The 23,508-nt window shown below is 36.0% G+C and overlaps 1 protein-coding gene across 1 annotated transcript; it reads right to left on the bottom strand.

Moving 5' to 3' along the window:
* Positions 877-3,213, bottom strand: LOC18779442. The gene is made up of 2 exons (XM_020557243.1): positions 3,003-3,213; positions 877-1,169 (listed from the first exon to the last, which is right to left on the bottom strand). Exons 1-2 carry the CDS (start codon positions 3,211-3,213, stop codon positions 877-879), a joined length of 504 nt encoding a protein of 167 aa, XP_020412832.1.

The raw sequence follows: 23,508 nt of genomic DNA on the forward strand, positions 1-23,508 counted from the left end.
ATCCAGTTTAACATGATCGAACCAAAAATGTTGAGGTGGATAGACATTTCATCATAGAAAAAATTGTAGAAGAATATTTCATGACTCACTTATCAAGTTGGGCATTGGTGACATATATGCACCAACTTGAGCAGGAATGTTGAAGTGAGTCTCCTAATTAATCAAGGAGATTTACTTTCTTGATTAATTAAGAGATTTACTTTCTTATTTTATATAGTTGACAAATCATTGTATAATTAGGAGATACTATCCTAATTGATTACTGTATCTATTTCCTTATAAAGCACTGATGTAAATTCCTATATATCTCTTTATGGAGAAGAATAAAACTTAACCTAAAGTATTCAAACCATATTCATATTTTAGCACAAGCTTTGTCTTACAGAGGATCCTGCCCAGTAAGTGATAAATTATGTATAGAATGAATGGTGTAATACATAAAATTAAGGCACCAACTTGTTGTAGCTGGAAATTTATGTACAGTAAATATAAATGCAATCAAAATGTATACACAGAATAAAAGCAATATGTGCTAAGAATCTATCCTTGCAAATATTGACGTTATATTTTTGCTTTCGTAACAATTTAACAAGGCATTTCCTTTCCATTTCATCATGTCATGACCAAAACTTCCACAACCAGCTTGTAAAGGAATGTGTTTTTTTTTTTTTAAAAAAAAAAAATGAAGTAAAGGGATGTGCATATTCACAAAGAAAATGAGTCATGGGTCTAAAATGTCATTGACAAAATACAACAATAGCATGTAGAGCTACTCAAACTAAAAATCAGAATAATTTTCTCAAGATATTTATCAAACTGACTATTTAACCTAAAGTTCTAAAGCTTAAGCATGCATGGCAAACCCACCTAAGTTCTTCAACCTGACCCTTGGTCCAGTACAGGAAGTTTGCAATGTAGACTGATTGACTTCTCCATTTGATGGGAACCCAGAATGAAAAATTGGAAGATCACCGTCCAGCAAGCACCGGTACCTTGCGGAGCAATCCCATAGAAAGCGTAGTCAGGCTTACACAAGTGGCACTGAAGGCTCTTGCCAAAATGCTTCACACTCACTTGCACAGATTGAGCATTTCCCTTCAAAATCGCCCTTCCTGACCGAGTCTGCGCACTGAGGTTTCGATATTTAGATGGAGCATCAGCTGTTTCACCTAAGACCAATAGCTTTTGAAACTCAACACCAAGTATGATTAATGTTGTGGAAAATATGAATGTGTAAATTCCCATACTTGTGTTCACCCATTTTGATTTAGTCCTGTGATGGTAGGGTAAAGTTCCCCATTGGTTGAGAATCATTTGAGGTCAACAAGTCAACTTTCTTTGATGTGTGAGTGTGCCACTGTTAGCAGTTAAAAAATCCTAACAGACTTATGAAAAATAGATAACTTGCACTCCAAGTTACTGACTTTAAACAACTGATTGTGAATTTGGGTGAGGAATATATCTCAAGTAAGTTCTTTTCTTGCCTCGGACTGGTGAGGACTTCACAATTTCTCACAGTAAACTAGTAGTTCTGGCCAAAATGAATGTTGAAAATAAATCAAATTTTTTTAAGAAAAACTGCATGTTACACAACTTAAAACAAAAAGGAACTGCCATGTCTGAAAGGATAACAGAACATTGGGCTTCGATTTTTGCTTGGATTGTTTCCTGTGACTTAAGCTAGATTGGATCTATGCTGGATTCAAACGTCAGCACCTTCAATTGATGAGGTTCAGCTGGAAATCGATACCAATGTTGAGATTGGTACAGCTTTAATCTATTTAAGCCATGGAGAGGCTTGTTGGATGGGCAAAATTGAGATCTCTTCAGTCTGGACAAGGCTGGAAGTGGCTGGATTGATGATTGCTGACCTGGAGCTGTACTATAGTACCTATTCTGCTTGATTATGAATCATCCAAGAGCTATTCTAGCAATTCTGAAAGATCAAGGCATCTCTGTAAATTTGTTGAGGTTTTCATATTATGAAAAACTCGAGTTCTGGTTGATTTGGCTTATGTTGAACCAAATTTATAATGAGAGAAATCTTGTTTCCTTTGTGAACTGCTTCCCTGAACTGAACTGGAGTCAGAAGTCTGAGTTCTGCCTGTTTTGTTTAGGAGCTAGATGAATTTTCAAACCAAATGGCTTGATTGCTTCAGAGTCTGAACGCTTTTGAGATCGAATGATCTTATTTTGAATTTGTCAGTATGACTTCAGAGTTTTTGTTTTGATTGAATTTTTGGCTGTCTTTTAACTATGTTCACCTCCTCTCATATTTATAGCGAATCTAAATGGGGGGTTTAATCTTTAATATCTGGAGGGTAGATCTTTTGAAAGGATTTTCCTTTTCCAAAACAAAAAGGGGGAAGTTTTTTAGTCTGACAAAAGGACCCGTCAACAGTCAGTTTCTATGATGGTCCATTTGCTTTTTATGACAAACAACTTTCTTGTCTCTTGTTTATCTCTTGTAAACACAACCTGCTTTGATGCAGAGCCCTCATGAGCATAGAAAAGAAACTTGGCCCTCCTTTTCTGGCATTAAATGGTTATGGGGAGTGTTCTTCTGATTTACCCTTTTTACTAACTCTCCATCACTTCCTCTGCCCAGTTGAAAATTTTGACTTTCAAAGTCACTTGGGTTTTTTGAGAGAAAAGATCTTCCCAAAAATCTATTGACTTGAACTCTGGAATTGAGATCAACAGTGATGATCAAATTTTGGGCCTTTGGAGAGATTAGAAGCTGGGCCTAATCTTTAAACCAAAAAACTGATTGTCCGGATTAAATCACCATTTATTGGCAATTAATCCTTAATCTATGAAATTGATCCTTGCAAATTGGTTTACAAAAGGTCTGGGCCTCTAAAATCATCTGGACAGATTTCCGATTTTAACAAAACAAAGCCCAAACTCCTGCTTTTGATATGGGCCTATAGTCAATTAGGTTGGCGCTTGGAATTTAGGCTCAAACAACTTGCTTATGGAAATATTAAGAAACTCAGTACATATGCTGACACTACTACGAAGAGCACGGTGGAGAAGAGAAACGTCTACTGCAAAGGCAATGCAGTCCTCATTCTGGCTGGAGATGCGATAGTCATCGAAAAGAGCTTCTTTGCGAAACTGAGCAATAGACTGAATTCCATCACCATTGAGAAGGTTGTGGAGGAAGATAACATTGTCTCTATAGAGGTAGAAATGGCATATCTTTCCCATTGTCTAGTGCTGGTAGGAACCTCATTTCCAAAAGATTTACACCATTCTCCGTAAGAAATTCCTTGAATTTCATCTCTCTATACTTGTCTGTTCTTGTCTCACTTCTCAGGCATTAAAGCTCTTGTTAATTCAATAAAGAACCATGATTGCTAACCAAATCCTACTGAACAAATTCAAACCCACCAAGAGCAGCCTTACAAATAGCAATTCAAAACTCAAAAAATCTCAGACAGAGTGACACAAGCCAAAAAGATATAAATGAACAAGAAAGAAGAACATGAATGAATTCAAACATGGGCTGCACAGGACCAATAGCATTTGGTTGTCCTCTGTCATGGGTAGTCCCCATATCTCTGTGTAGACGAATATTTTGACATTATTCGTTAGTATACTGTAATAAAGCACACTCGCCATGAAAAGTCAAATGGTTTGTATACACAAATATATTATTAAATTTACTATATTAAATTATACGTTCCACTTGATTTTCATTCTCAGCTTGTCACTTTTAATACACTTTTCATAGTGTTGTGAAATTATTGCAAGCGCACAATCCATACAAGTAATATAGAAATAAGTAGAGTGTCGTTCCCACAAAGACTGTAATTTCCTATTAACTACCAATTATGATTAATGCATAAGTTTATTTGAACAGTTGATTAAGAAGATTGATTAATTTTAAGAAAACTAAAACAATTATGAAAAATAACAATTTAATTAACAATAGAAAATTAAGATGATGAGACACTAGAGCATCCGACTTCACCATAACCAATTCTACTTAATTCTTATAGCCAATTAACCCTAATTACTATCCATGTTGACAGTTGGTTTCTCCTAATTCATTCGATATCCCCTCTCGGGCTCAACCAAAAGTATTCTCAATTAACAACTCATTCTCTCTCGAGCAACGGATTTAGAAAATCAAGAACCCATTAAGTTCTATGAGAACCTACAAGAAAACTGCATGAGTCATGTTAGTCCCTCTCGGGCACTCATTCAAGTCATGGTATTTGTTACAAGAAGCAAACACCAAACATTTCCTCTCGGTCTCCGCTTGGATCATCAATTAAATATTAGCTAGATATTTAAATCATTAAGAACAGTAACAAATACTCAACATGAGATAATAATCAGAAATTAATATAACGATAGAAATTAAGTATTCAAGGTTAGGCTACATCGTAGCCCTAGCAAGGAAAATTAGTTCATGACAGAAGAAAATATAAACAAGAGAATTATTGTCATAAAACCAATTTGGCCGATGGACTTGATCTTCAGAATCTTCACAGGAACACCTTCAAAAGCTCCTCAAATAATGCAGTAGCAAATTCTTGGCTTCCTCTGATATTTCTTTGATTGAATGAAAGTTGGTGGAAAAATATGGTAGAGAAGACGATGGTGGAAAAAGATGCCCTGGCTATTAGGTTAAAGCTTTGTATTTATAGGCCAAGGGACTCCTCCAAAAATAAGGAAGATAATATTTATTTAGGAAGGAAAGGAAAAATAGGAATATTAGAAAAACTAAGACCTATTCTCAAAAGGAAGTAACATGCGGCTTAGTCAAAGAGGGAATTTGCTTTGGGGTTTTAAAGGGAAAATAGGAAGGTATTCTCAAGGGTCCAGCCGATACCTATAATTTGCTCCAAAGCCTTGCTAGGTATGATTTCCTACAAAATCTTCACCAAACGCATTAAACTAACCAATTTCACATGAAAACAATACAAATAAAGATAGATTATATATGCAAAATATGAATCTATCAAACTACCTCAAACCTATCTTTTGCTAGTCCTCGAGCAAAATTAGAAATTAAAACAAACACAAAACAAAAACTAACTGAACCACTTTCGCAGGTAAACTCGATGGCATTTAGCATGTGCCACAAGCCGTTAAACCTCTAGGTGTCCCTAGTCGGAGGAGTTGTGTCTCCTGAGGGTTTACCAGTCACGATACCCACAAACGTTTTACTACAAAATAAAAGAGCTAAAGACACCACTTTAAACAGGCTAATAAAAACCAATGCATGCCAATCACATTTGCATCACTAAAGATATGCCACCTTGAGTAAATTGCATCATAGTGTAATGTGTAATACCAAAACTCATAACATCAAAGCTTAAAGACAGCCACACTCAAATGCCATGGAATTATTTCGCCTTGACTCTAATCCTCACCGGATATCACTCTATAATTTTTCTCTCAGAGTCCTAGGCTTACACTCAAATGTCACATATGTGTATGAAGTTATGTAATGGAAATCAAATATTAACACATATGCTTAGCTTGAAGAATGGCAATTTTTGAAAATAATGTCTCATGAAAAGAATCGAATACTAAGAATTAGAGTACATACCTCACCTCCAAGAAAGATTTCCCAAAAGATCAGTTAGGTCTTTTACTTTGGTTGTAATGAAAGGCTCGGTTCGGGTTAAGAAAGAAAGGAAAGGAATAACAAAAACTTAGGACATACCAAAGCATTATTCACGATCACATACACAGACAGCTCTTTTTGAACTTTTTATACCACTCAGCGTCCAGAGATTGTGCATATTTTCTACTCCATTTGGAGTGATTTTGAACTTTTATTCTTTTGATTTGCAGAATATTTTCTTTTCTTTTCTTATACTTCTTTTTTTTTTTCTTCTTGCAATTTTGCACAAACACCTCGGTACACGCCAATTCTTTGGTGTAGAGCTCAACCTTCTTATTTTCATTACTTTGGCACATCCTAAGCTATAAGGTATGGCTTAGAAACGGGTTATATAGGTTAAAAGATAGTGGGGGTGATGAAGGAAGGGCTAAGTATTTGGTTACAAAGGGGTTAATGACGCAAACAAAGGGGTAGGATGAAACGTCTTTTTAGAGGGTAAAAACATGCATAGCCTAACATCATCTCTTATGGTCCATCCAACTTGGAAGCGACGTACCTACAAAAATAAGAAAATTCTTTAGTATCCAATACAAACCTAATGAGAGCAATCTAATTAAGAAAAAAATTGAAGAGTGTTTAAGAGTAGAAACAATAAAACCCCTCTCAAAGAATGGCTTTTGGCTCAATTATCTCACAAATGCAGTCTCCACTAATATTCCATAGTCATTCGAGCATAGCAACCTTGTCCACCAAAACATTACGAATGTGGTATTATGAAGTGCAAAGATTATAATGCAATAACCCTTCATGGCAATACGTTAGTAAAGCATTCATGATCAAAACATGGCATATGCATCTCTATTAGCAAGAAAAAGTAATAGCTTTAACTAGAATTTACATTTCAGAAAAACTGCTTCTTTTCAATTTCGACCTCAGATCAGTTTTCAACAATTATCTCACAAAGCATTGCACAGATTTTGACAAGCCCTACATGCTCAGAAAATAGACAAACAAATGCACAACTTTTCTTTAGACAAATACCAGAAAAAAAGATTAGAACTTCATGAAAACTGACGTTAAATACAGATCACAGTACATAATCGCAGAAATATTCCAGTTCCAGACCCTTGTTCAGAAAAACAGCTATAACTTCCAAACGAAAAGTCAGAAAATTACGAGCCTTATATGGCTGGATTCAGCACGAAAAACTGAAGAAGGCAAAGCAGGCCAAATCTTCAATTCTATCACAGATTAAAACAGTATTACCAAAACATAAACACCAATGTTTTGCATGACTCGACCAAAAAAAAAATGTTAAAATTAAAAACGAATGTTACCCACCTCAAACCTAAACGAAACATTGTCCTCAATGTTTTAAAAAGGAAATAAAAGCAAGGACAAAGAATAGTAAAAGAAATGAATGAGGGAAACACACAAATAAAAATTAAAAAGATAAGGAATGAAGGTACCTAGTTGGGTTGCCTCCCAACAAGCACTTAGTTTAGAGTCAATAGCCCGACTTTAGGATGCGTTTACTTGGGGTCATCGAGGAGGACAGTGGTTTCCTCCTCAAGAAATGCAGCTGCCACATAAGGTTTGAGTCGATGGCCATTAACTTTGAAAGTTGTACCGTCACGATCATTCTTGATTTCAACTGTCCCATAAGGATACACTGTTAACACCGTGAATGGCCCAGACCAACGAGAGCGAAGTTTCCCAGGAAAAAGTTTCAACCGTGAGTTGTAGAGGAGAACGCTTTGACCCACATAAAAGTCCTTCTTCAAGATGTGCTTGTCATGCCACTTCTTTGTATGGTCCTTGTAAATTTTCGCATTCTCATACGATTCATTTCGAAGTTCCTCTAGCTCATTCAATTGTAACTTCCTCTTCTCCCCTGCTGAACTCATGTCAAAATTGAGCGTTTTAATAGCCCAAAATGCTTTATGCTCCAATTCCACCGGAAGGTGGCATGCTTTCCCAAAAATAAGTCTATATGGTGACATCCCAATTGGCGCTTTGAACGCCGTTCTATAAGCCCATAGTGCATCATCCAATTTTAATGACCAATCTTTCCTAGAGGCACTCACCGTCTTTTCCAAGATTTTCTTCAATTCCCTATTTGAAACTTCAACTTGCCCACTAGTTTGCGGATGGTAGGGAGTAGATACTTTATGGGTGATGCCATATTTTGCAAGAAGGGAATTAAATTGACGATTGCAAAAATGCGTACCTCCATCACTAATAATTGCACGAGGGACCCCAAATCTTGTAAAAATATTCTTTCGTAGAAATCGGACCACAACCTTGGCGTCATTCGTGGGTAGGGCAGCTGCTTCGACCCATTTGGATACATAATCCACTGCAACCAAAATATACAAATTCTCATATGATGCTGGAAACGGACCCATGAAGTCAATACCCCAAACATCAAACAATTCCACCTCCAAAATATTATTCAAGGGCATTTGGTTTCGACTAGAGATATTTCCTGTACGTTGGCAAGGGTCACATCTTGCAACAAAGTCTTGAGCATCTTTAAACAAAGTAGGCCAGAAAAATCCAGATTGTAGAACCTTGGCCGTAGTCTTGGAAGCACCATAATGGCCTCCACATGCCAAAGTATGACAATGCAATAATATGTCAGCCATCTCTGTCTCAGGTACACATCTTCGTATAATTTGGTCAGGACCATGCTTCCACAAATATGGATCATCCCAATAATAATGTTTAACCAATGATAGGAATTTCTTTTTCTGATAAAAAGACATATTAGGGGGAAGCTAGGTAATTTACAAAATCTGCATACCAGGGAGTGATGAATTTTTTCTCAGAGTAGATGGAAAATAATTGCTCATCCGGGAATGTCTCTAGGATAGGCCCAACATCTTCTATAACTTCATCCTCACGGACTAGCCGAGAGAGGTGGTCGGCCACCACATTCTCAGACCCTTTTTTATCTCGAATTTCAATATCAAACTCTTGAAGTAATAAAACCCATCGAATTAGTCTTGGTTTTGCTTCCTTCTTGGCAAGCAAAAATTTCAAAGCTGCATGATCCGTATATACAATTACCTTCGCACCCAATAGGTAAGAACGAAATTTATCCAATGCGAATACTACTGCTAACAATTCCTTTTTCGTAGTGGCATAGTTCAGTTGGGCATCATTCAATGTATGACTTGCATAGTGAATTACATGTAGTAATTTATTCTTCCTTTGACCCAAGACGGCTCCAATAGCATAATCACTTGCATCACACATAATCTCAAATGGTAATTCCCAATCAGGTGCCATAATGACTGGTGCAGTGGTGAGTTTTGTCTTCAATAAATTAAATGCCACCAAACAGTCTGAATCAAAGTTGAATTCAGAATCCTTCAATAACAACTTGCAAAGAGGCTTTGTAATTTTTGAGAAATCCTTTATAAATCGACGATAAAACCCAGCATGTCCCAGGAAGCTTCGAATTCCTTTCACTGTAGAAGGGGGTGGCAGCTTTTCTATGGTCTCAATTTTTGCACGGTCAACCTCAATACCTCTTGCTGAAATTTTATGCCCCAACACAATTCCTTCTTGTACCATAAAATGGCATTTTTCCCAATTGAGAACTAAATTGGTTTCTTCACATCTTGCTAACACCAATGCCAAATTATCCAAACAAGAATCAAAAGATGAACTGAAAACAGAGAAATCATCCATAAATACCTCAATAAATCGCTCCACCATGTCCGAGAAAATGCTCATCATGCAACGTTGAAAAGTGGCAGGAGCATTACATAACCCAAAAGGCATATGGCGATAGGCAAAAGTTCCAAATGGACATGTGAAGGTCGTTTTATCTTGGTCTTTAGGCGCGATAGGAATTTGATTATATCCTGAGTATCCGTCTAGGAAACAGTAATAGGCATGCCCAGCAAGTCTTTCTAGCATCTGATCAATAAAAGGCAGCGGGAAGTGATCTTTTCTGGTTGCAGAATTCAATTTCTTGTAATCTATGCAGACTCTCCATCCTGTAACAGTTCTTGTTGGAACTAACTCATTATTTTCATTTTTTACAACAGTCATCCCTCCTTTCTTTGGCACAACCTGTGTAGTACTCACCCAACTACTGTCAGATATAGGGTAAATAATACTTGCATCAAGCAATTTTAATACCTCTGCACGAACCACTTCCTTCATGTTGGGATTCAATCGACGTTGATGCTCCACGGATGGCTTATGCTCCTCTTCCATTAGTATTCGATGCATACACATAGAAGGGCTAATACCCTTGATGTCAGCGATTGTCCACCCAATTGCAGTTTTATATTTTCTCAAAACCCGTAATACTTTTTCTTCTTCAGTTTCACTCAAATTGGCAGCAATAATAACTGTTAAGTTTCAGAATTTCCCAAATAAGCATACCTCAAATGTGTTGGCAATGACTTCAGAGTAAGTGTGGGTGCAGCAATCACCGAAGGTGCAGCCTTAGGAGGTGCCGCTCCTAGTGGTTCGAACTGATTCCTTCGCCTTGGGTGGTATGGTTGTGATGCATCCAAATATACACTACTACAAAAAGTGAAAAAGACGACCAGAAAACAACGACGGTCTAAGTGAAAACCGTCGTGGTTTTTAAAAAGACGACGGTTCTAAAAACACGGTCGTGTAATACAACCTTAGACAACAAAAAAATGGAGATTCAAATGGCTGTTCAAAAACAACGACGTACCTAATTAAACAACCGACGTCTATTTGAAACAGATTTCCGCAGTGTAAAATCAATGCCAACAAAGAACGGCAGAAGTTATGAATCGACCGACGTAGAAAGTAAAGACGACGATTTCAATAAAAACCGCCGTTTTTACTCATAAAATAACACGACGAGGTTTTCGTATAAGACGCCGTATAATTACAAACAAATCCACGGCTTTAAAATACAAAATATCGCCGTATTAAATTAATGTACAACGACGGAAAATATAAATATATCGACGTCATTCTCGTATAGTTCTACGACGTTATCTTTAAATCGTACAATAAAATTTAACGTCGTATGTATTCATTTTATACGTCGTAAATTTAATTTTAACCGTCGTCTTAATAAGAATTTTTGTTAACAATTTTTTTCTTTGATTTTCTTATCCTACGTCGGTAGATCTACTTAATGACAAAAATTGAAATAACCACGACGGTTTATATAGAAAACCGCCGACATAATCAGATTTGTCTGAGAGCCCAAGGGTTACGAAATCTTACCAGATGGAACTCTGTTCCACATCATAATCTTAACAGATGACACAGATTTGCAATCAGAGAGACAATTTTTTGGAAGTTGATGATGTGTGTGCGTTTGTGTATCTACAAATATTATACCTAACGTCGCAAATTTGCAATCAGAGAGACAATTTTCAACGACGGTTATATTATACCTAACGACGTTTAAAAAACAAATCAACGTCGCTAAACAAATATATTACATCGTCTTAGTCTTACTTAAGACGACGAAAAACGACGACAGTAATAAAAAAACAGTCGTTGTTTTTATATTCTTATTTTATTTAAATCTGTCCTCCAAAAAAGAAACTTTACATATTCCAGAACATTAATTTCCTTCATTTTAAATTTCCTCCGGAAAAAAAAACTCTGTTTATAACGCACTGTAATTGAAAAATAAACTGAAAGGTCACGGGAAAAAAAATTCTATTCATAATTTAAAAATTCAAATCCACGTCGGTTATATTAAACATAACGACGTTAAATGAAAAGATTCCACGTCGCAAAACAAATATTGCGTCGTGTTAGTTAAAAACGACGGCATAACAAAAAACCGTCGTTGTTTCAAACTGAATTAATTTAAAATTTATTCGGGAAAGCAAAATCTATTTATAATTTCCTCGGGTTAGTAATATTGCGTCGTGTTAGTTTACGAATTCTAGAACATTAATTTCCCTCATTTTAAATTTCCTCGGGAAAGAAAAATCTATTTATCACGCTTTGTAATTGAAAACTAAAACTGAAAGAATTCGGGAAAAAAAACTCTATTTATAATTTAAAAATAAAATCCACGTCGGTTGTATTACACTTAACGACGTTTAACAAAATAATCTACGTCGGTAATTATAAATCTACCGTCATCTTACCTTAATATAGACGACGAGAAAAGACGACGGTAGAACAGAAAACCGCCGTTGTTTCAGTTTCTTTAACAGTTTGGTCCTTTATCTTTCTGCAGGACTTGTATAGTTCAAAGCATTGACAATGTCTTCATCATATCTCCCAGCAAATACTGATTCGATTGCTCATGCTTTAGAGGCCATCTGAAGCCATTTCTATTCTTTATCGCATTCTTGAAACCCATCTTCTTCTTCTGAAGCTCTACGGATAAAGGAAGAGGCTATCACAAATCTGACGGATCTTCTTAGCCAAGAAAATCAAGCAGATTTCCTTGAGAAGCGAACTTTCCTTCGACAGCGAGTGGAGGCCAGGCTTGCATCTCTTTTGATGGAAAGCAAGGAGTATTCAGAAGCACTAAGTGACCTATCAGGCTTGATCAAGGAAGTGAGAAGGCTAGTTGACAAGCTTCTTCTTGTGGACATATATTTGATGTGAGTAAGCTCAATTTATCTTTGAGAAAGACATCCAAATTATTGTCTTTGAGACGTGAGAGACTGAGAGAGGAAGAACTTGGAACCCTAAATGTAAACCGAAAATGAATGAAAGCGACAAATTTATAGAATAAATTTTTAAAACCAACGGCGGTCCTTACAAAAAAACCGCCGTTTAAATTGTAAAATCAACGTCGGTATGATCGACGTATATTACAGAAATCCACGTCGGTACATTAATAAAAACGACGTGTTAAATAATCTACCATGACGCGAGTTATTACTTATGTACTTTAATTTTTGAGTTTACTACGACGGTACCTACAACACTACTGTCGTATTTATTTCCCACGTCCGAAGTTAAATTTACCGTCGTATTTTGTAATTTATACGTCGTAATTATATGTAACCGCCGTATTATTTTTTTGAAATGGTTTTATATGTAAGCAACTTTTCGTCTACCTGACATACACATGCGCTGTTTCCAAACCCGATTAAAAATTTCAATCTCCCAGAGAAAACTTTTAGACTTTTTTCCTTGTCAGAGCACTGTCAGAGTATCTCATCGTCTTCCTCTCGTCTTCTTCGTCGTCTCTGAACTTAAACATAATCTTCCTCTTGCTTTCATTGCACGCAAAAGGTAAGCTTTCATTTTCACTATTTTGGTTGCTGTTTTGCATGCTCATACGTTTTTTGTTTGAAAAATCTTTTTACCTTTTTTCTGGCCAAAATCATTTTACTTCTTTTCAAGTTCGATAAAATATACAGACAAAGAGGGAAAGTTTCCAACTTTGAAGACAACTACCTCAACTAAAGAAGACGACGGTAGCTTCTTATTTACGTGGTTAAATATGTAGACCACGACGGTTCGTCAGTCGTTCTAGCGTCGTCTGAAAATTGACAAAGTTGTTTTTAAAATTATAGTCTTTTTTTCGGCTTGCTCGTTTAATTGCAGGTTTGATTTCTCTGAACAATGGTTTTTGTTTTTCCCTAATTTGATAAAATATAAAGAAAAAAAAAGTAGGGTTGGTATCTAATATAGACGACAGTATCTTATTGTTTTATGTCGTGTGAATGTTAATACCACAACGTCATATTAAAATACCGTCGTCTATATAAGATTCCAAAACTTTCTTTCTTGGCCTTGTATTTTATAAAATTAGAAAACAAAAACCATGGTTCAGAAAAATCAAATCTGCAATCAAACATTCACAGAGAAAGAAAGAAGGGTTTTGGATCCTTATATAGACGACGGTATATTACTACTGACGTTGTGTGAACATCAATACCACGACGTTATATAAATATTTCGTCGTTTATAGTTAATTATCACGTCGTTTATAGTTAATTATTTCATCGTTGTTTAATTACCTTGGTTTTAAACATTTATTACGTCTGAGATTATTTCATTGCGTCGTTTAAAATCATATCATACGTCGTATTTTATTAATAACCGTCGTTTGTGTTCTTAATCTTTTCCTGAAATATTTTCACTTGCAGTTTTGTCTGTAAAAATGGTTTCTCACCAAGACCAAAGTAAGGATTCTGGCTCCAAGAAAAATGGAGGTAAGGAGCTTGGAATGGTACCTCCTCAAGTGAAGCCTTCGAAGAAGATGAAGTTTGCTTCATCATCTGCTGAGACAGAACCAACCAGCACGACAACAATCTCTGATGATTCAAAGTCTGGTCGAGGTATGAGCACAATGCCTCGTGTTGTGAAGAGAAAACTTCAGAAACTGAGGCCAATTGTTGAGTACAATAAAAGGGGGAAAGGAATTGGCCAAGCACATAGTGAGATGCAGTCCTACATTGGTGTGTTGGCACGCTCCAGAGTTCCACTTGTGGACATGAAATGGGCTCAAATCCCCAAGGATATAAAGGAGCAGATTTGGGAAGCAGTTGACATTGCTTTTGTGGTAGGTCAAGGGGGCAAGAACTCTGTGTTAGCTTCTGCTGCCAAGAAATGGAAGGATTTCAAGTCTACACTAACGAGGCATTATATCCTTCCATACACCAATGACAGGGAGAGATTAAGCCAACCCCCTGAAACATATAAATTCATAGAGAAAGCACAATGGGATGCCTTTGTAGCTTCAAGGTTATCCAAAGATTTTGAGTCTGTGCATTCTCAACATGCACAGATTAGGGAGAAACTTGAGTACAATCATCGATTGTCTCGAAAAGGATATGCTGGTTTGGAGGATCAATTGGAGGAAACCATGCCTGGGGTAGAAATTGATCGATCTACCTTATGGAAGAGAGCTAGACAGGACAAACATGGTAACATCCCGGATCCAAAGGTGGCAGAGAAAGCAAAATTAATTGTAAGCCTACTCACTCTGTTTTAAATTTTTATTAAACTGTGAATAATTCTTATTACGTCTTATGTTATATTTTGCGTCCTGTGAATGATATTACCACGTCGAAATTTTTTAAAAAACGTCGTTAAAGGTCTAAATAGGAATCACTACTCTATTTTCTGTAATTATAGCATAAGATGTCGGTGGTTTATTTTCGCGTCGTTTGTATTGAATTACTACGTCGAAATGTTTTAAACAAGGTCGTTAAAGGTGTGAATATTGAATCATCCCTCTGTTATCTGTAAATAAAGCATAAGACGTCGGTGGTTTATTCATTTCGTCGTTTTAAAAACTAACCACGTCGGTATAACTACCGTCGTGATAAATTATAATAATGTCGATTTATATGTTATTGCGTCGTGTGAAATTATATAATACGTCGTTTGTATATAAATAACCGTCATGTGTTTTTGTTCTTACTTTTTTATATATCTTTGTTTTAGGATGAATTGCAAAAACAAGTCTCGGAAGGCAAAGTCACTGTATCTGGCAGCAATGATGTGCTGACCATGACTTTGGGCCCCGAGCATCCAGGCAGAGTGAGAGGAGTAGGTGCTGGGATCTCACCAAGGCAATATTTCAATTTACCCAAACCACAGAGAGTGAGCTTTGACGACCGTTTGAAGGACAGTTTAAGAGTTCTCCTTCAAGAAGAGACTAAAAAGATGGAAGCTAAGGCAAGGGAAGAGGCTTTAAGGATGGAGGCTAGGACGAAAAAATTGGTAGAGGCTGAGAGGGAGCATTTCCTGAGTCAGCTTTCCCAATTAATTCCCAATTTTGATCCAAGCATGCTTAAACCCAGAATTAGCCAAAGTCCCAAAAATCCAATGTCTGACAAAGCAAGCTGCTTGGAGGTGATGTGAGATCCCTACATTTTGAGGATGATACTGCCAAAAATGGGAAACATCAGGAATAAAAGGTAACATATCTGAACTTTGAATTCTCTGTTTTTTTTAAAACCATTAGACGTCGTTATTATTAATAAAACCGTCGTTTGAAATACATACCACGACAATTTTAAAAATAAACCGTCGTTTGTATTTCAATACCACGTCGTATTTAGTTTACTTGTTTTACACGCCATTAAACGTCGTTATTTTTAAAACTTTGTGGTTTTTAGACGACGGAGTTAGTCATTCCCGACGTAATAGATGAAGAGAAGAAAGAAGAAAAACAAGATGAAAAGGAGAAAGAAGATGACGACCAGGTATGTTCACATAACTTTGCCTTTTTTATTTGTTTTTCAAAATTCCAGACGTCGATATTTTTCTTTCAACCGTCGTTTGTTTACAACTTAGACGGCGGAATTTTTTCTAAGACGTAATAAATTATTCACCACGACGGTTTCTTCACCGTCGTTTAAATTCTTTTCAGACGACGTTTTATTCCTTAAACCGTCGTTTTTATTGAATTACCATGTCATTTTTTTATTTCTTTAAACAGGTTATTCAAGTTGTTGATTATTCAAATATGGAGGCGCCATCTTCTTTAAAATCCATTTGTCGTTATGTGGAAACGACACTCGTGCCTCAGGATAAGACCCTGTACTTTACAATTGATAAGGAGGTGTTTGGTCTAGAGCGCGATACCTTCCTCCTGCCTGAAGATATTACACAATTTGCAGGCATGGAAGAAATAGGAGCCACTGTCATTGCTGTATATATGAGGTTTGTCATTCTAAAATAATACGTCGTTGGTTTATTTATTGAGTCGTCTTAACTAACTAACCACGTCGTTAGTATGTACCGTCGTGATAAATATATTATAACGTCGTTGTCTATTTCAGTACGTCCTGTGAAATTTTATAATACGTCGTTTTGTTATACATAACCGTCGTGTGTTTTTTTGTACATATGAGGTTTGTCATTCTAAAATAATACGTCGTTGGTTTATTTATTGCGTCGTCTTAACTAACTAACCACGTCGTTAGTATGTACCGTCGTGATAAATATATTATAACGTCGTTGTCTATTTCAGTACGTCGTGTGAAATTTTATAATACGTCATTTTGTTATACATAACCGTCGTGTGTTTTTTTGTGCTGACTTGTTTATATTATTTTATATATTTAGGTACTTACACGATGTATTGAAACGAGCAAATATGTGCAGCATGGTTGGCTTTATCGACCCTGCTACAGTTAGTGCCAGCTCTGGTACAATAGCTGACAGATCACGCCTACTAGCAGCTCGACTTCAGAGGACTGACGGTGAACCGATTTTACTGATGCCTTACAATCCAGGGTTAGTCTCCTTAATAGGATTTTGTTTTTATGATTTTCAATAAATGACAGCGTATAAACTAACCACGTCGGTGTTTTATTTTATTGAGTCGTTTGAAACCACTAACCACGTCGGTAGTTATTTATCGTCGTGCTAAATGTATAATGTCGTCGATTGCTACTTTATTTCGTCGTGTGAAATATTATAATACGTCGTTTTTGTAAATAACCGTCGTTTTTATATTAATTTTGTGCAGCCGTCATTGGATCTTGCTGATTGTAAGAGCAAAGAGAGAAACCGTCTATTTTCTGGATTCTCTGCCAGGAAATCGTGTGGTCGATGAAGAGGCCAAAAACATGGTGAACAGTGCTATAAAAATGTATAATTCTCACATAGCTAGACCAGGCCGTAAGGCAGTCATTTGGAAAACTCTGTCAGGCACACCAAAGCAACCCAGCAGTGTCGAATGCGGGTATTATGTGATGCGCTTCATGAGGGACATCATCATGGATCCTTCCTTGGGGTTTGAGAAGAAGGTAAGAAGAAATTACCTTCATACATTTTACGTCGTTTTTTGTATTATCAACGACGGTCATGTAAAATTACCGTCGTTGAATAGATATAGTACGTTGGTTATGAAAAATATCGTCGTCTGTGATTTAATTTCTTTTTATTTATAAACCCTAATAGTCATTGTTTATGCAGTATGCCAAGGGAAAACAGGAAGCGCCATACCCCCAAGAAGCAATTGATGAAGTCCGGAATGAATGGGCAGAGTTTGTTTGCCTTCACCTGGAATAGGGAAATTATTGAACACTTTATATTTATGTATAAGGTACAAATTTTGTCTATAATATATAATGTAAAAATTTGTTGAGGTTTTCTTAAATTAAAAAAAAAAAAACAAACATACAAATTGCGTAACCGACGTGTAATACTTTTCCAACGACCTAATAAAGTCAAAAACCGTCATTTTTTGTTGTTTCGTTTTAAACAAATCCGACGTAAAAGGATATTTAGACGACGTTCTTTGAACAATTGAGTCGTTTATGGTTTACAACGTCTTCAATTTCTTAAGGGTTCAGGGTAGTACTTTGTAACGACAGCGGTTAAGTGGTGGAATATATATTTTACGTCGGATAGTTAAATATCCGCCATGGTTTCTCATTTAAACGACGTCATTTTAACAACATAGTCGTCTATTACAGTTTACAACGTCTACAATTTATTAACACCGACGTGGTTTGTTGTTGTGATAAGAATATTTTATTATTTTTATATCAAAATATTCAAAATAAATTTAAAATAAATCAGAAAAATGCAAAGTCAACTCCTATGAAGTCATTGATATATTTTCTTCTCCCTAAACCTTGAAAAAATTCATTTTGAATAACAAAAATTTAAAATGACCATCCAAAACAAAATTGTTTTGATGAGTCATAAAATAACTTCTAGTTTTATGGTTTAGGGTTTAGAGTCTAGGGTTTAGAGATTAGGGTTGTTATTTATTGGGGTTTATTTTTAAAGTATAATTTTTGGGTAGTCTAGGGTATATATTAGGCTGTAAAACCATAGACCCTTTTATAAACTTAATTTTTAAAATTATATAATTTAGTTTTAAGGGTTTAGGGTATTAATTGTTAACGACGGTGGTTGAGTCGTGGAATACATATGTTACGTCGTGCAGTAAAATATCCGACATGGTTTCCACTTTAAACGACGTCATTTTAATATGTAAGTCGTCTATTATAATTTACAACGTTTTCAATTTCTTAACCCCGACGTGGTTTTTCAGTCGTCTTTATATCAAAATATTCAAAATAAATTTAAAATTAATCCGAAAAATGAAGCGTCAAAATAAACGGCGTTACGTTTAGTGTTTCCGTCGTGGAATATTACATTTACGTCGGTTCTTGTAGAACTTTCGCCATGGTTTTTCTTTCGACGTTTTAAAGAGCGCGCGCTCTAAAAATTTTCGCGCGCCCTAAATTTTTTTATATTTGGCTCTTATTCTTATACTTCTAACCCTGAACCCTAAAATTTTCAGATTTCGCGCAACATAACATTCGCTCTCTCACTTCTGCTCTAATTAAAAGTTGCACTCTCCAGGCTCCATTGAATCTGTGAGCTCGTCCAACCTGTAAGTACAAACCCTATCTTCCCCTTGTAAATTCATTGAATGATATTAGGTTGTTTTGTTAAAGGGTTTTAGGTATATGCTTTACGATCTGTTAATAATGTGCTTATAGGTATGGGTTCATGGATTTTCTGTTTAATGGGTTCATGGATTTTCTGTTTAATGGGTTCATGGATTACATTATCTGTTATGTTGAATTGGGAATGGATTTAATTTTATCGGATCTTTTAATCACCCTACGTTATGTTGAATTGGGAATGGATTTATTGTTTTCATGCTTGGTTTCATGTATATGTTGGTTTCTTGCTTGGTTTCATATATATGTTGTGTTCTTAATGGGTTTTGGGTTCTTGAAAATAAACTGAGACATGACGCCTTTTTAGGCATACTACGACGATTACACGACGGTTTATGAAAAAACCGTCGTTGTATTACTTACACACGACGCTTTTTTCATAAACCGTCGTTTGTATTACTTATATTAGACGACGTCTGTTGAAAATCCGTCGTCTATATATGCCAAATACGTCTGTTTTTGTTTAAAACCCGTCGTCTCTGTTGTGTATTACTTGCTATTAGATCTTTGTATAATCTGCTATAGTGATGGTCATTGCCTGTATTTTCACTTTATTATAGATAATAGGTTATAGTGTCGGAGATGGATAAGTCATGGATGCACTCGGATAGAAGATCGAAGGCATATGAGTTTGGGGTGGAAGCATTTTTGAACTTTGCTGTAGAAAATCTTCTAACTACAACACATATCCGTTGTCCATGTGTTAAATGTGTTAATTTAAATGTGTTAATTTGAAGATGTAGTAGTTACTCTGTGTTTGCTTGAGAAGTACTTTCCCCTTTCATTCTTTGATATCATGGTTCATCTAGTAGTACATCTTGTCAGAGAAGTTCGTCTATGTGGGCCAGTATATTTTAGGTGGATGTATCCGTTTGAAAGATATATGAAAGTGCTGAAGGGGTATGTTCAGAATCGTACTCGTCCTGAAGGTTGCATTGCTGAGCGGTATATAGCTGAAGAAGCGGTAGAGTTTTGTACTCAGCATTTATCTGATGTTAGTACAGTTGGAGTGCCTTCAAGCCAAAAGATGGGACTTTCAAAGCCATTATCAGGTTGCACAGTGAGCATAGTTGATCAGGACCTGTTGAATCAAGCATATCTATATGTCTTGGAGAATACGGAGGAAGTCCTACCTTATATCGAGTACGTATGAGTTTTATTCTTTAAGTTTCCATTTTAAATTATTTCTTATGTTTATCTTCTATATTTGGGACCGTAATGCTTGAATTTTTCGTGTCATGTAGGCAACATATGATCCACATCAAGACTGCTTATCCAAAATTTAGAAAGAGAACAAAGTGGCTGCAGGATAAGCACAATAGCACTTTCATTCAATGGCTACGCTTCAAGGTATATGTTGTTGAATAACATATTTCTCTTTTAATTTTCTTCTTATTTCTATGTTAGATTGAATTAAGATATATGATTAATTTGCAGGTTCAAAGTGAACTTGAGGAAGATAATCATGGCGTATCAGAAAATTTAAGGTGGCTAGCAGCTGGTCCAAACATGGCAGTGCCATTATATAGGAGCTATCTTATTAAAGGTATTAAATTCAATATCAAGGCACAAGATGATGTGCGGACAACTCAAAATAGTGCAGTTTATTTACTTGCACATACCATGCAAGTTGCTAGTGCCAAGGATAAAAACCCAATTCTCTCAAATATGGGTTTCTATGGTGTCATTCAAGAAATTTGGGACCTTGACTACCAAAAGTTTACAATCCCAGTCTTTAGGTGTGATTGGATAGATAGTTCTGGTCTTGTAGTCGACGAACTTGGATTTACCCTTGTAGATTTGAGTAAAATTGGACATAGGAATGACCAATTTGTTTTGGCTTCTCAAGTCAAACAAATATTTTTTGTTGACGACCCGATGCATCGTGGTTGGTCGGTAGTGTTATCAATGCCTAATAGAGAATATAATGATGTTATTGGTGATGAAGTCTTAGGTGATGTGATAATTGAGTGTGAGCCATTTACTAGAGGGATGCCAAATGTTGACACATTTGATGAACTGGTGGGTGAGTTAGGCGGTCAAAATATTCGAGATGGGTGTGAAGATATATGGATTGAATGATGCTTATGTAATTGGCAGTGTATGACATTAATTTTGTAATATATTGTAATGTGATTTCTTCACTTTCTACGTTCAAATAAAACACGACGTTATTGTGAACCAGTTATTCAGCATATTTACCGACGTCTTAAAGCAACGTAACAATGAAGAACCACGACGCTATTGTGAAGCAATTATTCAGCATATCACGTCGAGGAAGGATTAAGAACCGCCATGTAATTCAAAATAACACGACTCCAATCCTATAATACCGACGTCTAAAAAACGAGATATATAATCTGAACGTTAAAAAATACGACGTCATCATACATTTTCCACGTCGCAAGTTCTTTTATAAACGAAGAGGAACGAAATGAATTCCGACGGTAATTCATTATAACCGCCGTCTAATATCAATTAAACGACGTTATTTGTAATACGGCTCTCATCATAATCAACGCCGTCTATATGTTCTGTAATACGGCTCTCATTTATTTGGAACCGACGTTGTTTAGAAGTTCAACGTCGTCTATATTAATAAGTGCGTCGTGAGTAATGAATACATATAAATACAACGTTGACAATATAAATGCCACCGACGTTGTTTCGCATTCAACGTCAACTATATAAATACATACGTCGTAAATAATGACACTGACAACTATTTTCACGTCATCTGTTTTAGAAAAATCGAAGTGGAAAATTTATTTCACGACGGTTGTTTGTAAATAAGAGACGTAGTAGATTTCAATAACGTCGTCTTCTCATGTATTTAAAGACGTCATATTTTTTCTTGTCGTGAAAATTATATTTAACGGCGTAGTGTTTTAGTTGTCGTCGTTATATGTCTATCTTGCGGCCTTGTTCTTTTAATATGTGTCATATTTTTCCTTTTTAACGACGGTGATTTGTTTGAGTTGATCGTCTATTCTCATCCTCGACTATTTTTTAGAACTTTAGCAGACTAAACACGTCTGTTTTTATTTGTTTTCGACGTTGTTTTATTTAACAACGTCTAATATTTATCGTCGTTGTTTGTTTCTGAAAATAGGACGTATAAATTTTGTAATACGACTCTCATATATTTGTAACCGACGTTGTTTCATTGTTCAACGTCTACTCTATAAATACATACGTCGTAAATAATGACACTGACAACTATTTCCACGTCATCTTTTATAGAAAAATCGAAGTGGAAAATTTATTTTACGACGGCTCTTTTTATATAGGCGACGTAGTAGGTATCAATAACGTCGTCTTCTAATGTATTTAAAGACGTCATATTTTTTATTGTCGTGAAAATGATATTTAACGGCGTCTTATTTTAATTTTCGTCGTTGTATGTCTATATTGCGGCCTTGTTCTGTTAATATGTGTCATATTTTTCCTTTTTAACGACGGTTTTTTTAGAGAGTTGTCGTCTATTCTCATCCTCGACTGCTTTTTTAGATCTTTTTGCAGTACAAAGACGTTGTTTTTTATTTGTTGATGACGTTGTATATTGTAACAACGACGGTGATTTAGCGTCGTGGTTTATGAGGGAAAAGATGACGGTGGATTACACGACCATTGAAAAACCGAATACACGACGGTGATTTACCGTCGTCTTTTTGCTTTTTTGTAGTAGTGATAAGGCATATTCAGCAACCATGGGGTTGTCATCTTGGGAGGTAGCAGCATGGACCAATGTAGATTCCAATGGATGGCTCGGATTCTCCTTTTTAAATGTGTCTGAAGCAATTTCATCAATTAATTCCATGTGAAAACAATCCTCCGCTTCTCTTGGAAATTTAATTGCTTCAAAAACTTTGAATGTTGCTTTTTCATTCCCAACTCTCAAAGTTAGTAACCCTTCTTCTACGTCAATCAGAGTGCGTGAAGTAATCAAGAATGGGCGGCCCAAAATTAGCTGCGTGTCAGAATCTTCTTCCATATCTAAAACCAGAAAATCCGCCGGAAATATGAGTGTATCAATCTTTACTAGAACATCTTCTATAATTCCATCTGGGTATGTGATTGACCTGTCCGCCATCTGCAAAGAAACAGTAGTGGGTTTAATTTCACCAATATCAATCTTTTTAGCAACAGATAAAGGTAGTAAGTTAATGCTAGAACCCAAATCACATAAAGCTCTTTCAAAGAAATTATTTCCAATAGTGCATGGAATTTTAAAACTCCCTCTATCTTTTTGTTTTGGTGGAAGCTTCCGTTGTAGGATGGCGCTGCACTCTTCTGTCAGTTGGATTTTCTCGTGCTCTCCAAATTTCCTCTTCTTGGAGAGAATGTCTTTCATGAATTTTGCATAACTTGGCATTTGTTCCAAAGCTTCAGCAAAAGGAATGTTGATTTGTAACTTTCTGAACATCTCCAAGAATTTTGCAAACTGCCCATCAACTTTATTTTTTCTCAGCCTCTGCGGAAAAGGGATTTGTGGGACATATGGCTTCAGTTGAGGAGAAGGAATTGGTATAGAATTTTCTT

This window comes from Prunus persica, chromosome G2 (genome assembly GCF_000346465.2).
Source record: "Prunus persica cultivar Lovell chromosome G2, Prunus_persica_NCBIv2, whole genome shotgun sequence".
NCBI lineage: Eukaryota > Viridiplantae > Streptophyta > Magnoliopsida > Rosales > Rosaceae > Prunus > Prunus persica.

Coding starts and splice junctions, on each gene's coding strand:
- LOC18779442 (XM_020557243.1), bottom strand. CDS start 3,213: ATGGGAAAGATATGCCATTTCTACCTCTATAGAGACAATGTTATCTTC. Junction 1,170..3,002: donor TCGTAGTAGTGTCAGCATAT/GTACTGAGTTTC, acceptor TATTGGTCTTAG/GTGAAACAGCTGATGCTCCA.